The sequence below is a fragment of the Corythoichthys intestinalis genome, chromosome 9 (genome assembly GCF_030265065.1).
Source record: "Corythoichthys intestinalis isolate RoL2023-P3 chromosome 9, ASM3026506v1, whole genome shotgun sequence".
Lineage (NCBI taxonomy): Eukaryota > Metazoa > Chordata > Actinopteri > Syngnathiformes > Syngnathidae > Corythoichthys > Corythoichthys intestinalis.
Genome location: NC_080403.1, coordinates 3,760,371 through 3,776,119, shown reverse-complemented (window position 1 = coordinate 3,776,119; position 15,749 = coordinate 3,760,371). Strand labels below are relative to the sequence as shown.

At 38.4% G+C, this 15,749-nt stretch overlaps 1 protein-coding gene across 1 annotated transcript in view; it reads right to left on the bottom strand.

Moving 5' to 3' along the window:
• The window catches only part of vgll4b (vestigial-like family member 4b), a 105,753-nt gene that overhangs the window by 84,999 nt on the left and 5,005 nt on the right, over positions 1-15,749 (bottom strand). The window contains exon 2 of the mRNA XM_057845293.1: positions 13,016-13,089. Within this exon, the coding sequence (XP_057701276.1) occupies positions 13,016-13,079 (64 nt within the window). The 5' untranslated portion in view covers positions 13,080-13,089. The remainder of the gene's footprint in view (positions 1-13,015; positions 13,090-15,749) is intronic.

Sequence of the window (15,749 nt, the reverse complement as noted above, 5' to 3'; positions counted from 1 at the left end):
ATCGTTTTTAAAAAATCGGTCAACGACGGAAAATATTCGGTTAACGCGACCCCTGGTTTATACATTAAATGCTTCTCCTCATTTACCCACTAAAAGGCAGCAGCCCTCTAAGCAACATTACCCCGTGTGACCCTTGACTTCCAATTTTCTAAAATGGCAACAATCAACAACAAAAAACAAAGTTGACCGCGACGGCCGACGCTTCAAGGATAGGTGGAAATTGGACTATTTCTTCACTAAAATACGCAACAACTGTGTCTGCCTCATTTGCAAAGAGACAGTCGCTGTTTTTAAAGAGTTCAACGTGAGGCGATATTACCAAACAAGACACGCTGACGTGAACGACAAGATTACAGGGAAGATATGCAGCGAGAAATTGAAGCAACTTGAAGCTAGTTTAATTTCACAGCAGCAGTATTTCACAAGATCCCGAGAGTCGAAAGAGAACGCCACAAAGGCTAGTTGCGAGATTGTTGAAATTATTAATTAAAAAAATAATAAATAAAAAAATAAAGCAAATATGACACACAGAATGGGTTGCTAAAATTTGCTTAAATATATTGTTCTACGTAAAGGACGTCAGCCAAGGTCGCCCCCCCACATTTTTACCAAATCTGGCCCCCTCTGCAAAAAGTTTGGACACCCCTGCTGTAGAAGAACGGCTGTGACATCACCGCTCAGCGACGTCAACAATGGCGAGCTACTAGTTTATTTTTTTGATTGAAAATTTTACATATTTCATTAAAATGAAAACATCAAGAGAGGTTTTAATATAAATTACTATAACTTGTACAAACATTTATCTTTTAAGAACTACAAGTCTTTCTATCCGTGGATCCCTTTAACAGAAAGAATGTTAATAATGTTAATGCCATCTTGTGGATTTATTGTTATAATAAACAAATACAGTACTTATGTACAGTATGTCGAATGCATATATCCATCTTGTGTCTTATATTACATATTTTAGAGATGGTTTGAATCGTAATTAATCACGATGAATTAATTTTTAAGCTGTTATTAACTCGATTTAAATTTTAATCGTTTGACAGCCCTAGTTATAACCCCTCTTAATGTTTACGTTTTAATAAAACTTAGTTAATTAGTTTCACTCATAGGTCGCCATTGTTGCTGATGACATAATGCACTCTGGCCGGTGACGTCACAGGGCAACGCTGCCGGGCTTCCACAGTGTCATCTTCAACTACATAAACATGTCGTCAGTTCTGCCATTCCAATTTCAACCCCAGCTTTAAATTAATGAGTAGGAGTCCTTTCGAAATTTCACAAAACGAGCAGCAAAAGCAAAATGAACTGGAAAGACGGGATGAGACAAGAGTAACACAAAACCGGTAGTGTTCATGTGTCAAGTTCGCTAGTGACAACACTCTCCTGCTCTAGTGGCGGAGCAGGAGAGTGATGTCAAAAAATGATTGCAGATCTTCACGGTAAACTATTGTATGGTTCAACTTATTCCAATATTATTACGGAGATAGCTAGCATCCAGAGCTGTCTCATGCTTTACAAATGATTAGGGTATACAGTGAAACACAGCAGTTTGATTATTTTTGCAGATAGCCTGTGCATCACAGCACACGAAAATGATTGACAGAATGCTGCCTTTCTTTGTCACGTATAAACATAAAAGCGCCGTCCAGATTGATGATCATCCTGCCGGTGCTCTCAGATTTATCAGACTTATCAGATGTTGCTCCCGAAGATTGCGTGGCAGTGAATAAGTGACATGGAAAACGAATGAATAAACGTATTAAACTTAATTTGATTGCTGGCTATTCCTATCATTTTCTGCCCAACAGATGATAATAACGCCTTATTTGCACCTTGAGATATGAGGACTGTCGTGTACTTTATTTGTACTTAAAGCACATTAAAGCACACTTGAGCAAACGTGATTCTCTTTTTTTTCCAATTCTGCAGTGGCGCTGCATTAAAGGAGCGTTCAAGACCACACTGTTTAGCAACATTAACGAACACCACAAGGAACATGTTTTTTTTTCTAAATCGATAGTATGTGTATTGTTTATCTATCTATTAGCTGCAATCAGTAACTCAAGTCCTCAGATGAAAACCAACAAACAGTATATGAATGCGGAAGCAAGGCTAGACCACAAAGCAGAAAACGGTAGCAGAGGGATTGCGTACAAGGGTTTATTGAACACACACAAAAAAACACGCGATCGGGAGACAAAAAAGGGTCCGTGACAGCAGGTCAGGATCAAAAATATAAAAACAAAACAGAAGGAAAATCACGGTGAGAGGCCGCAAAAGCAAGGCGAAAAAAGATAATGCCCTCAAATACCTGCACATGGTAGAGGATTCCAAAACCAACGGCGAGAGGCAAATGAAAAGAACTAAGGCCAGAATGCAACGAGCAACAAAGGGATCGAGAATACAAACTGTCAAATGGCAGCAAGTCAATATCTCGGCAAGCCGCCTAGGATTGTTTTAAAGACACTGCTGATGAGCTGGAATTGGATGCAGGTACGATGTTGGGAACTCATCCCACAGCTCTGTAACAAAACAATCTGACCAGCAAATTGTGACCAGATCATGCCAGTCGTCATGATGGTCATGGTCGCTTGCTAGCTAGCACAGCCTTTATCCAAGTCCAGCCTAACCGCATCATCACCACCAGCGTGCATTGCCCCATGTCCCGATCCGATATTTGGATCGGATCGGACGCCGATATGGGCAAAAAAATCCGCATCGGTATCGGATCGGCCAACACGAAAAAATTCCGATCCAGACTTCCGATCCAGTTTTTTTTTTAAAGTCCGGCTTTTCCAGGGCACCGATTTACATAATCCATTCCAGTTTTTGCTTCGGTTTCCCAAAAATCCGGTCCGCATTTTACGGCACACCTTCAACACACTACATTTACATTACCGTCTCCCAATTTACCGAGAGACTTTATCGGTAAAAATGTCAGCTGTGTGGGATCATTTCACCTTAAAGGACGACAAAGACGAAGAGGCAGAGTGCAACGTATGCCACAATAAAGTCAAGCATGGTGGTAAAGCTGTAAGAAGTTTTAATACAACCAACCTAATCAAGCATTTAGCGAAATACCACCACAAACAATATAAGAAGTATGTTAAGAAAACCGAAGACAAAAAGAAAGGTCCTGAGCAACTAACACTGGCAGAAACTTTTGCTATGCGTGACAAACTGGCACTCGACAGTCCCAAAGCCCAGGGAATAACAAGATTCATTGCCGAAGAATTCATTCTGGATGACGAGCCATTATCTCTCGTGAGTAAAGACGCACCATCCAACACTTAGAACCACGGTACAACATGCCCAGCCGTCATTACATCCTTGAGCGATTCGGCCGTGGAAGATTCGAGAACAATTAACAAACATCCAAATTCCGATTATTGAAATATGTCAAGTAAAGCGGAACTAATACACAGCGCGGTCTTCGGGACGCAATGAGAAACGGACCGCTTTGCGTCCCGAGAATAAACATCATGCTTACCCGGGTAATGCCAATGCTTAACTCACGGCTTTAGCTCAACTCATGCTGCTGGATAAAAAACACAGGAATACCTGACTGATACTGACAGCCACTACAAAATACGTCAACATCGTTTTACTGTAGATAATAGATATCATATGTATATAGAACTAGATGCAAAATGACAGACTCGACAGCGTTAGCAACAGCCACCATCTTAAAACAGGAGACTTCCCTAGTAGGCTGTTGTGAACCTTCCAAGCGAACCTAATTAACTTTTTATCTAAAATACTCCTAATTCGGCAAAATCATGACTTGAATCTATCTTCAAAACAGTTTTAAAACTTTCACATGTCGAAGGTAGACAGAAGGGAAATTATGGAATATCAGTCGAAAGTAGACAGAGGGGAAATTATGGAATAACGGGAGCAATTTTAACAACTTTAACAGTTGATTCGCAAAATTAAATGAATTGAATGTAGTTTAAAGCTGCTGATACAGAATGGGGACTTGTTATTTACTATTTTAAAATGTTAACTTGATACTGAAATGTCGTTTATTTAAACCCTAGAGGCTTTTTATACAATTTTTGTAACTAATGCACGAAACATTAAAAGCATCTAATAGCTTGGGGGGTTTGTGAGATTTTCCACTGAGGTTGTTTGTGTGTTTTGCTTTTTTAAGACAGTTTACAATATTATTTGCACGTTTTACTGGCTGACTATGCCATTTCTGTTTGTTATTTATAATGTTTTGTGTTTGTCACTGAATAAACAGGTCAGTTTCTTGTTACCAACCGTTGTGTGTTATTCAGACTCACCTACCGTAATTCCCCGAATATAAGGCGCACCCGTGTATAATGCGCACCCCCAATTTACCTGCAAAATCTAGGGAAAATTCTTGTACCCGTGTATAACGCGCACCCTAATTTTAGCACCAATAAATACGGTAGAATACAAGAAAACAGCTCGTGTAGAAATACAGAAATGTCATTTTAACAAATTATAAACAGACATAACACAGCACGAGCATAGCACAGTGATTATTACTGTAATTACAAAACATTACTGTAACAACCTTTAACAACTTCTCCAACTTAAGAGAACCGTGAGAAAACAAAACAGTCATATCTGTATTATACATGAACATCTAAAGCATTGTTATAAGTGCTTTTCTGCCCCTACCAATTGCTTTTGCTGATGACTTTGCTTGTTCCAGCTGCTTCTTCATTCGTTTTCAATACCGCACACTCGATTCTCCGACGTCATACCGTCTTGCCGCTTCACGAATTCCAGCTTCCTCAGATACGGAAATTACTTTCCTTTCGAAGGCTGCCGTGTAGCTTGCTCGTTTCATCATCATGAAATACCGCAAATGTATCTTCCTTGGAATTATACTGTAAAGTAAAAGTGATGACTGAAGTGGGAAAATGAAAGGAGCTCATAACAGTGCAGACGAAACGAACTCACGGAAGTCATTCGACCAATCAGAGTGAAGTATTACCAAAACAAACGGTGACGTAATATACCGAAATGGCGGCAACAGATCACCGTATGCGTTTTCTTCAACACAACATGGCCGTGTCAATAAAGAAAAAGTCTTAAAATATACATATTTATATGTATTTATTTCTGTCTCCATCCATATACCCGTGTATAATGCGCACCCTCGATTTTACAAGTGGATTTGGGGAAAAAAGTGTGCCTTATTTTCGGGAAATGACGGTAATTCAGCTGGCTAGTTGTTATCAAGAGTACTAAAACCTTTTTCAACAGGAGTCTGACAACTAAGTAAGGAGGCTAAATAACTTTAAACTTTAACACATGCTCAGACAGGCCGGTATCGGTATCGGCCAGTATCGGTATCGGATCGGAAGTGCAAAACAATATCGGTATCGGATCGAAAGTGCAAAAACCTGGATCGGGACATCCCTAGTGGAAATACAGAAAAAGTTCTGAGATTAACCAACATTGTATGAACAGTTATTGGAGGAATTAAAGATATTCCACAGGTTTCAAATACTTTTTCCTCCCACACAACATTTTTTTTTAATTTACAAAGCCACTGACTATTCTCACTACTGTTTACAGTCTAGGGCTGCAGCTATCGAATATTTTAGTAATCGAGTAATCGACTGAAAATTCGATCGATTAATCGAGTAATCGGATAAAACAAATATATTTTTAGGTGAAGAGCAATTATACATATACATGAGAAAACAAGACATTTCATCTAATCTTGAACCATTTTCAGTCAATGAATGTCTTTATTTTCGATGTATATTGTTGAAAACAGACAACAATTGCATCTCAGATGTAACTAGAATTTTTAAAAAAAAGACTAATTCACTGCTTTCACTCAAAAAACTTTTAGATGTTATTAAAATATATATATATATATATATATATATATACATATATATATCTTACCTAAAAATGCCGTTACGCTTGATAACACACATCACTTAAAAGTTAGGATTTTTTTCCCACGTGTTTCAATTGAATTTCTCTTTGTCTCAAGCCATTTTTAAGTTCTAGTTAAGTTTTAAGGTGGTCTAAACTGTAAGTCCTGATTGGATTTTGAGTTTTTGCAGTGTTCAAAATAAATGTATGATACAGGCTGTATTGGAGCACATTAGGGACCAGTGCTACTTGGTGTTTTATCCAGCAATGACTACTGAGCTAAAATTGATAGTTAGCATGATTAAGTTTTTATTTTACACCCTCATCACTCCACAATGCTATGTTATGTTAAAGCCTGTATGTAAGACACGTTAGCCACGCATCGACAGTGGTCATAATTCATTGAAACCTAGCCCTCCGCAGGGCTAACGTTACATGAGCTAGTAGCGACAGTATCGTTAATCTTATTTATTAGCGCTTAGTGCTCTTTATTAGCGCTTAGCGCTGTACTGCTTTAAGATGGCGGCTGTTTACAAACGCTGCCCAGACGCGGCCGAGTCTGTCATTTCGCATCTAGTTCAACATACATGTGATCTCTATGAGACGCACCAGACGCTACCTGTTACCAATGTAGCATTGTGCGGGCTAGTATTTAGCAACGTCGGCGTCATTTGTGGCGGCTGTCGGCTGCGGTAAGTTTTTTTTTTTTCCCCTTCTTCCTCTCCGCACGTGACAGCGCGTTGTCCCGCATTAAAAGTTGTCCTAGCAAAACGTGATGCTTAGAGCTGTCAAAATAAACGATTACTCGAGGTGAATAAAATTACTCGGATCAGTTTTTAAACTCGAGTTACTCGAGTTGCTCGAGTACTCGTTTCAGCTCTATTACAGTCACTTGCTTATACAGTATGTGTTTATTCATGAACTATAGTTCACTTTGCTTTCCCCCAGAGCAATGCAAATAAAGGCTAATTCCACTTTAAATGAGAAGTATTCTGTGAATTCTGATGGTTAATTTCCATCAGCACATAGATCAAGCCAATGGCAGAGAGCCTTGCTGTGGTAGATTTTGTCAATTTCTTTCTTATCTTGGAAATAATTTAATGCAGAGTAAGATGATTTTAAAAATCTCTCAAAAATGTAAAGGAACAGTTAGTTGGAAAAGACATGCGTAGAATATGCGTCAGTCGAAGGCCAGCTTAACTAACCTAGGCAGTCAACTGGTTGACCGGCAGCACTGGTGGCAGTTGAGTGCAGTTGTTGCTCATTTTTCTGCCATGTACAAATTCACAATGACAACTATTGTGTTATGTCACAAAGCAGCGCTGAGGATTACAGCTAAGCAGAACGTTGCAGATTGGTTGATACATAACACAACTCTAATCGCACAAAGCGGTGTTTCCCAACTATGGATCCTATATACCAGGGGTCGGGAACCTGTGGCTCGTGAGCCAGATCTGGCTGTTTTGACGGCTGCATCTGGCTCGCAGACAAATCTTTAATTATTAAAGAAAAAAAATAAAGTTTTGTTATACTCCATTGCGCATTGCGCGAAACGGCGACGGTCACCGGTCATATGCTGGTGTTGTGCAGTAATGAGCAGACGTGACTTTTGCGACGTATGTTAACTTTTTTTAATTCTCCTACAACACTTGCGCAATTCGCACTAGATATCATCAAATACCAAACCTATATGTGATACGTTAGATCCCCCCAAGTCCCATGCCATTAACTACGTGAGCCCAGGGTGATCATGGGACACGTAATCCGTATACTACAACCGGCGACTACAAAGCCAGTTCGCAGTAATTTTAGTGGGAAAGTGGCAAACATACATGTCATTGTGTCTATCTATATTTTTATTTATCCATCAATTGCATTGGCAACGCAGATGAGGCAGAGACACTGTTCAAGTTTTTCGTTTCCTTTTCCTTTTGTCAGCTAATTTTAGAAACCCTTTTGAGAAGGTGGGAAAAAGAAAAAAAAACAGACAGAGGAACTGACAGAGGAATTTGCCTTTGTGGAGAGTTTTTCGGATAAAGATCGTCATGATGTTAAATCAAATTGAGGACACGCAAGAGAAGCACATAAATGCGGCACCGTTTTTTTCTCTCGCTTTGGATGAGTCACCAGGCGTAAGCAATTTATCCCAATTCAGCGTGATTGCAAGTTTTTGACCACGAAAGGGACAACAAGGGGGGAAGATTTATTCAAGTCCTTCACTGGGTCCGCTAAAGAAAAAAATCTACCTATGGATAGAGGTGTGCAAAATTTCCGATTCTTAGATTATTCGCGATTCGGCCGTGGAAGATTCGAGAACGATTCACAAACATCCAAATTCCGATTATTGAAATATGCCAAGTAAAGCGGAAGTACAACACACTCAACGCGCCGCGCGGTCAATGAGCAACGGAGCGAGAGTAGCTAAACATCATGCTTCTCATTACCCGGCCCCTCGGGTAATGCCAATGGTCAACTCACGGCTCTAGCTCAACTCATGCCACGAGATAAAAAAATACAACAACATACGTGAAGCTGCTACAAAAGTACGTCATCCACATAATGTTACGGTAGATATCATTTATATAAGACTAGATGCACTACGGTAGCGGTAGCGTTTGCAGCACATCTACAAAAAGCTAGATGCATACGTAGTAAACGGCCGCCATCTTAAAGCAGTACACTTCTCTGCAAGGCTGTTGTAGCGAACCTTCCAAGCAAACCTAATTAACTTTTTATCTAAAATACTCCTAAATCGGTAAAATATTGACTTGAATCTATCTTTAAAATAGTTTTAAAACTTTCACATGTCGAAAGTTGACAAAAGGGAAATTATGGATTAACAACTAGTCCCAGAATGGGGACTGGAGTTTTTTATTTACTGTTATTTTTGTATATTTGTTTACTGCTATATGTTAACTTGATACTGAAATAGTAGTTTGGTTTAGCCTGAGAGTATTTTTGAACAATTTTGGAACAAATGTACAAAATATTTTAAAAAAAAAAAAAAAAAAAGGGGGGGGTGCATCAATAATCGTTTTAGAATCGAATCGGACCATCTGAATCGTAATCGTAATCGAATCGTTAGGTGCCCAAAGATTCCCAGCTCTACCTATGGATAAACTTGTTTCAGTGTCCACTGATGGTGCTCCGTGCGCGGTGGGGAAAAACAGGATTCGTGGCGCTTCGTGAACATGAAAACAGATGCACCCGAAGTTTCTCAACGCCTGCATGAAGCTTAACCCCACCAAGTATCAACCAGACTACAAAGCCATCAGCAAAACCATGCAGCACCAGAAGTCGCATTAATGGTAAGAAATACTCATTATTGATTAGCAACAGCATAACAATGTTATTTAAAAACAATTCAGAGAATAACCCAAACCCTTGTACTTTAAAAGTGTTGGAACGACATAAAATGCACACATTACTTGTATTTTTAGTTTTAAACATATTGTATGGCTCCTGCAACATACACAGAAAGGTGGATTAATATATATATATATATATATATATATATATATATATATATATATATATGTATATATGGCGGAAAACACTCAGGTGACTTGAAATTCCGCTCTGAGACCCCCAATTTGACCAGAATTCAAAATTGTCCGATATGCACGTGTGATACATCATTGGAAAGCTTAAAATCTCAATTTTCTTGGGGAAGAAAAATTTTGAACAGGAGGGCATTTTTTTTTTTTTTCTTTTTTTTTTAAACAGCAAAACCCTATCTGGTGGTGAGAACACGCGAGAGCAGAATTACAGACGCCATGACTTTAACGAGATATTATCGCGTACTTATCCTGTTTTGATCCGAAAACTCCATGTAGCATGTATCACTGAGTGTCAAGACACAGCTGTGAATGGCCAAAGCTGGATTTTGGGGGGATTTTATGTGTGAAACATGGTAATATAACAAGGGTCGCGATGCAGAAATCGCAGACATCAAGGAGTAGTTGAGATGTTCTTTTTCATATATTTACCCTTTTAAATGTTGTTTTTCCAATTTTTTTGGATCGATTATTTATCATCTAACATATCGGAGAAAATGCGATAGTAACAATAAAAATACAATTAGGCGATTGTTATGAGGAAGATATCCGTGACTTATTTTACAGACACCAATTTTTTCATTGTGACGTAATTTTGGTAAAAGTTTAAAATATTCGAGTGAATAATTTTTTTTTAAAGTCGTTTTTTTTTTTTTTTAAACGAAAGATTAGACATCAATTAATGATTCTAAGCTAAAAATGACAGACATTTTGAATAATAGAGATGATTACTTAACTTGTTTTCATGGCTGGGTTGAAACAAAAGCGGTTGCGCAACGTCTGTAAACTGGGGTTTTCAGGGTAAAACGGGCAAATTAAAAATAGTTTGGGAGCTTCATGTGCCATGAATCTGTTATGGCAGCATATAGACATATTGTTCTATCAAACACAACAGTTGTTTTGGCTTAAAATAGAGCAGTTTCTTTTGAAGAGGAGTGCAAGAGCAGAAACTGCTTTTTCAGTCTTGTCTGTGTTTTCCGCCATATATATACATATATATACATATATATATATATATATATACACACATATATAGACATATATATATATATATACACAGTATATATATTAGGGCTGTCAAAATTATCGTGTTAATGCGCGGTAATTAATTTTTTTAATTAATCACGTTAAAATATTTGACGCAATTAACGCACATGTCCCGCTCAGACATTATTCTGCCTTTTGGTAAGTTTACAGCAAGGTTTTTTGTGCTGTCTAACAGCGAACTCTTGTGGTCGCTTTGCGACATGGTTTATTGCTTTCTTGCCAGTTCAATATGGCTGCACGACGTCTCGGGCTGACGCCTACGTTGTAATGTTGTGCTTATATGATCCTTGGACAAGATTTGTCCGTAAGTATGGTTGTTGTAAAGAATGTACATATTGTGTAAGTAAGCGAAATGTTATATTTTTTGTATGAGACGCTTTTTGTTTATGTGTAGTGAACCTGTATAGCGTGCTAAGCTAACGTTGTTGCTAATGCAATGCTTGTGTACTTTTTTTTTGTAGTTTCACTACGGTCTAAAGAGGACAATGGTTTGAGCCCATTTAATTAATAAATCAGATGAAAAAGGAAGAAGTCTGATTATTAAGGTGTCGTTCACTATCTGTCTAGCTTTGGAAAAAGTAAACGCTTCGGAGTGAGGACAGCATAGACAGATTTAAATGACAGTAGAGTGAAATGCCCACTACAGTCCTTATGTACCGTATGTTAAATGTATATATCCATCTTGTGTCTTATCTTTCCATTCCAACAAATTATTTTACAGAATATATATATAATTTACAGAAAAATATGGCATATTTTATAGATGGTTTGAATTGCGATTAATTGTGATTAATTACGATTAATTAATTTTTAAGCCGTAATTAACTCGATTAAAAATTTTAATCGTTTGACAGCCCTAATATATATTACATATATATATATATATATATATATATTTTTTTTTTTACATTGCCTTAGCTTTATTTTTATCAAATTTCCATTGAAAACGCCTTGAATGTATTTCAATTCAATTCAATTTGTCCAGATGAGTTTGGGGGGAAAAAAAGTTTGGAAAATGGCGTAGGTCAACAATTGTAAATGCCAAACTGGTTCAGTGTTTATCACACCCAATTCTTATGTACAATCGACACAGAGTCAAACCATCATTGTGACTTGAAAAAGAACCATAGTCAATTAGGAACTGAATTGAAAGTCATGCTGTTTCAAGACACTGTTACAGGTGTTTCTGAAATTATCCGTCACATGACGCATGACAAGTAGCAGCTAATAGAAAAGCTAGCTGTTAGCCCAGCTTTTGATTTATCTTCTTTTATGACTACTCAATAACAAGTCAGTGTCTGTATTAGGGCTGGGCGATATGGCCTTAAACATGTATCACGATAAATTGAGCAGATTTATCTCGATAACGATAAATGCCGATAAATTCGCCCAAGCGGACTGTTATATAATTTGAAAATCTGAATCAATGCATGAAATACAGATTGACTATTTCTTGTTGATTTATTTACCAGTATTCAATTTGATATACTGTATTTAACAATTGTACATGCAGTCTAAACATTAAGTTTATAAAAATGTATTGTAAGCAATAAGAATTCAAGTATGAACATTTATAACAGCGTGTATGACTTGAACAATGTACATTGTCAAAATCAATATGCCTGTGCAAACATGTAATTGTAACACAAATGACTTGCAGCTTGAACAGTACACTTCAAAAAGACAACTTATTGTTAATGGCTGCTGTGACAATAATTATTAAATACAAGTGTTTACTATATGGTTTAAGGGTTTTTTCCCCTCCAGTGCATTTTTTAATAAATGCACGCACAATAAAAATAGTTGGGGCCATTTCTCGGTCATTATAAGTTTTGCCGTTGGATTGTACTTTATGCTGAATGCTTTACCATCACAAAAGCTATCAGAGGAATCATACACAGACAGATACAAAATAAAGCCACATAGTAATTGCTAGATGCAGTCCGTGCCCAATCCACTCATTAAGTTCAGCCGTTTCGACAATGTTAGAGCCGCTATCCGACTCCATAACGTTCATTTGTAGCGTTAGCCGCTAGCTAGCGTTAGCCTCGCTACCAGTAGAAAGCACTGAAAGCACCATCTCCGGAAATCGTGAGAACAAAGGAGGACAGCGGGTGAAAGCCCGTCTGGATGCCACCAAGAGTCTACTAAATGTCGGTTGAAAGTTTGGTGAACCTCCCTTAAGCCACACTCCATCACGTTTTGCTTGTAGCGTTAGCTGCTAGCGTTAGCTTACCGGGCTTTTGTTTGATTGGCTTCCTGATGATCACGTGACTCCCTACATATGCACATTCACTGCTTTCTTAAAGGGGAATGAACATAGACGAACAACACAGAATCAAAGCGGGATGAAAAGACTATATTTTCTTGTTTTATTAATTTACCGAATTTACCGACATGGTCAAAATTACGTCGGTCATCGTTAAGAATTTCGGTGACGGTAAATTTTCGGTTTACCGCCCTGCTCTAGTCTGTATTACAACAATCAATCAAGATACAGAAGCATCGAAAAGAAACAGTAAAAAACTTACGTTCTTCTTCGTTTGCATGAACAAATGACGCTGCTCTTGATAGAACATCCAGTGGCGTCTCCATGCTAAGATGCCTGCAGGACAGAGCATTGGGTTTAACTATTGGCATCCAAACACACAAAGTAGAACCCCTGCAGGTTACAACTAGACACACAATTGAATATTTGAGGGTTTTTTTTATGCGAGTGCACGTTCCAATATTGGTTTAAACATTATCATTAGTGTTTGGTTTTGGGGTGACGAAACTGCAGCCTGTTCGACAACAAACAACAATAAAAAAATCCATGATATTCAAGTTTGAATGGCACTTTTATAGAGGTGTCGGCTATGTAAAATATGTTCTTTGTGGGTAGCATGGTGAGCTAGTGGTCAGCACAACTGTCTCTTAGTTTTGACTGTGTAAAGTTAGCATACACTACCGTTCAAAAGTTTGAGGTCAATTAGAAATTTCCTCCTTTTTAAAAGAAAAGCACAGTTTTTCTTCAATGGAAATAAGATTAAACTAATCAGAAAAACACTCTATACATTATTAATGTGGTAAATGACGATTCTAGCTGGAAACGTCCGGTTTTAAAGCAATACTTAGGTAGTTTTGTAAAAAGGCTCATTTACAGCAAACATCATCCAGTGTTCTAATGGTACATTGTGCTTGCTAGATGCCTTAGAAGGATAATAAATGAATAGAAAACCTTGTGCAATTATGTTGGCACAGCTCAAAACAGTTCAGGTAGTTAGAGAAGCTATAAAACTGATCTACCTTTGAGCTAGTTGGGTATCTGGAGCATCTCCTTTGTCGGTTTGATTAAACTCTCAAAATGGCCAGAAAAAGACAACTTTTACGTGAAACTCGACAATCTGTTCTTAGAAATGAAGGCTATTCCATAAGAGAAATTGCCAAGAAATTGAAGATGTCCTATAATGTCGTGTAGAACTCCCTTCAGAGAGCAGCACAAACATGATCTAACCAGAGTAGAAAGAGAAGCGGGAGGCCCCGCTACACAACCGAGCAAGAAGACAAGTACATAAGCATCTCTAGTTGGAGAAAGAGATGCCTCGCAGGTCCTCATCTAGCAGATTCATTAAATAGTACCAGTAAAACGCCAGTGTCAATGTCGACAGTGACGAGACGACTCCGGGATGCTGGCTTTAAGGGCAGCGTGGCAGAAAAAAAGGTACGTAGGGTAATGTAGCTGTAATCAGCTACGCATTTTGCGTAAATGTACCGTAGCTGAGAGCTACGACATTAGCTTGGCGAATGAAATATTTCAAATAGATCTTTGTTATGGTTCTTCTTGGGAAACAAAATGTGAAAAAAAAAACGTCATGATATGACGCAATTTTGCCGTGGCACGACATGGTGAAGCGGTCTGACTCCGATGCAGCCCACCACTGCAGCTTCAAAAAGTCCTAGAGCAGGGGTGTCCAAAGTTTTTGCAAAGGGGGCCAGATTTGGTGTGGAAAAAATGTGGGGGGCCGACCTTGGCTGAAGTCCTTTACGTAGAACAGTACTTCTCAAATGGTGGGGCGCGCCCCCCCAGGGGGGCGCAGAGCGATGCCAGGGGGGGCGCGAGTGACCTCGGGGAACATGCTTTTTTTTTTTTTTTTTTTTTTTTGCCGTACTAGAATAAAGTGTACTTGCACATCCACTCCGTGGGTGGCAGTGGCGCTCTCATTTTCAAAGTGCGTGCAGTATTTTTGAAGTAAGCAAGAGCACACGGAAGAGACTCATGCAGAGCTGGACTCACGCAGCGACCCACTGTCTTTCTCACGTGTCCGGCCGAGAAGTGCCGTTTTCGGCTTGGGATCGTCACGACCACCGCCCTCACCTACGGTTCTCCCTCGGCCGCCGAGAATGCGCTTTTTTCGGGCCGTTTGCCTTTGACTTTTAATATAGTGGGAAATGAGGAAAGACCACTGTTTACTGAGTCTAAAAATGATTATAGCGGAGAAGCCAAATCAGTTAAGACGCCACTTAAAGACATTAGACCTCAATCTCATTGATAAGTCGCTTGATTGTTTTTCAGCGAAAATGTGCCGAATATTGCCAATTGTCACAATCGTCCCGCTTTGTCAGTGTTATATCAGTAAACCAGTGAGCACTGTGGTGAATCAGCGAAAATAAAAACTTTCCTTCTGTCCAGAGACCTTTTTCCCCCCTTCTATTCAGTTTTGTTGTTTTTTCGGTCAAATTTTTTGGCATGTTGTCCTGAAGAGTAAATGTTTCTAATCAATTTGAATTTGTTATTATTTACTGATTTTATTACATTTTATTTTTCAGTATCAAATGGTCAAAAATGTACCTTGAGTGTATTTTTACAGTTTGGATGTGACTTTTTTTTTTTTTTTTTTTTTTAACTTCAGGCAAATTGATGCGCATTAAGTCTTTTCTGTTACAAGCAACACAATGTTAAAAAAGTTATTCTTTATTATAAGTTGATCTATGTTACTTTTTTTCTTTAATAGAAAAAAAGGACACAATGTTAGGCTGAGGCGTACTTATAATAGTAATATAGACGAATGATACTATTTACAGTGGCGGCAGAGAGTTGGGGGGGGGCGCGAAACATTTACGTCTTCCTTGGGGGGGCGTAACAGAAAATAATTGAGAAGCACTGACGTAGAACAATATATTTAAGGACATTTTACAAAGCCAGTTTTTGTGTCACATTTTTTTAAATTAATAATTTCAACAATCTCGCAACTAGCCTTTGTGGCGTTCTCTTTTACTCTCGGG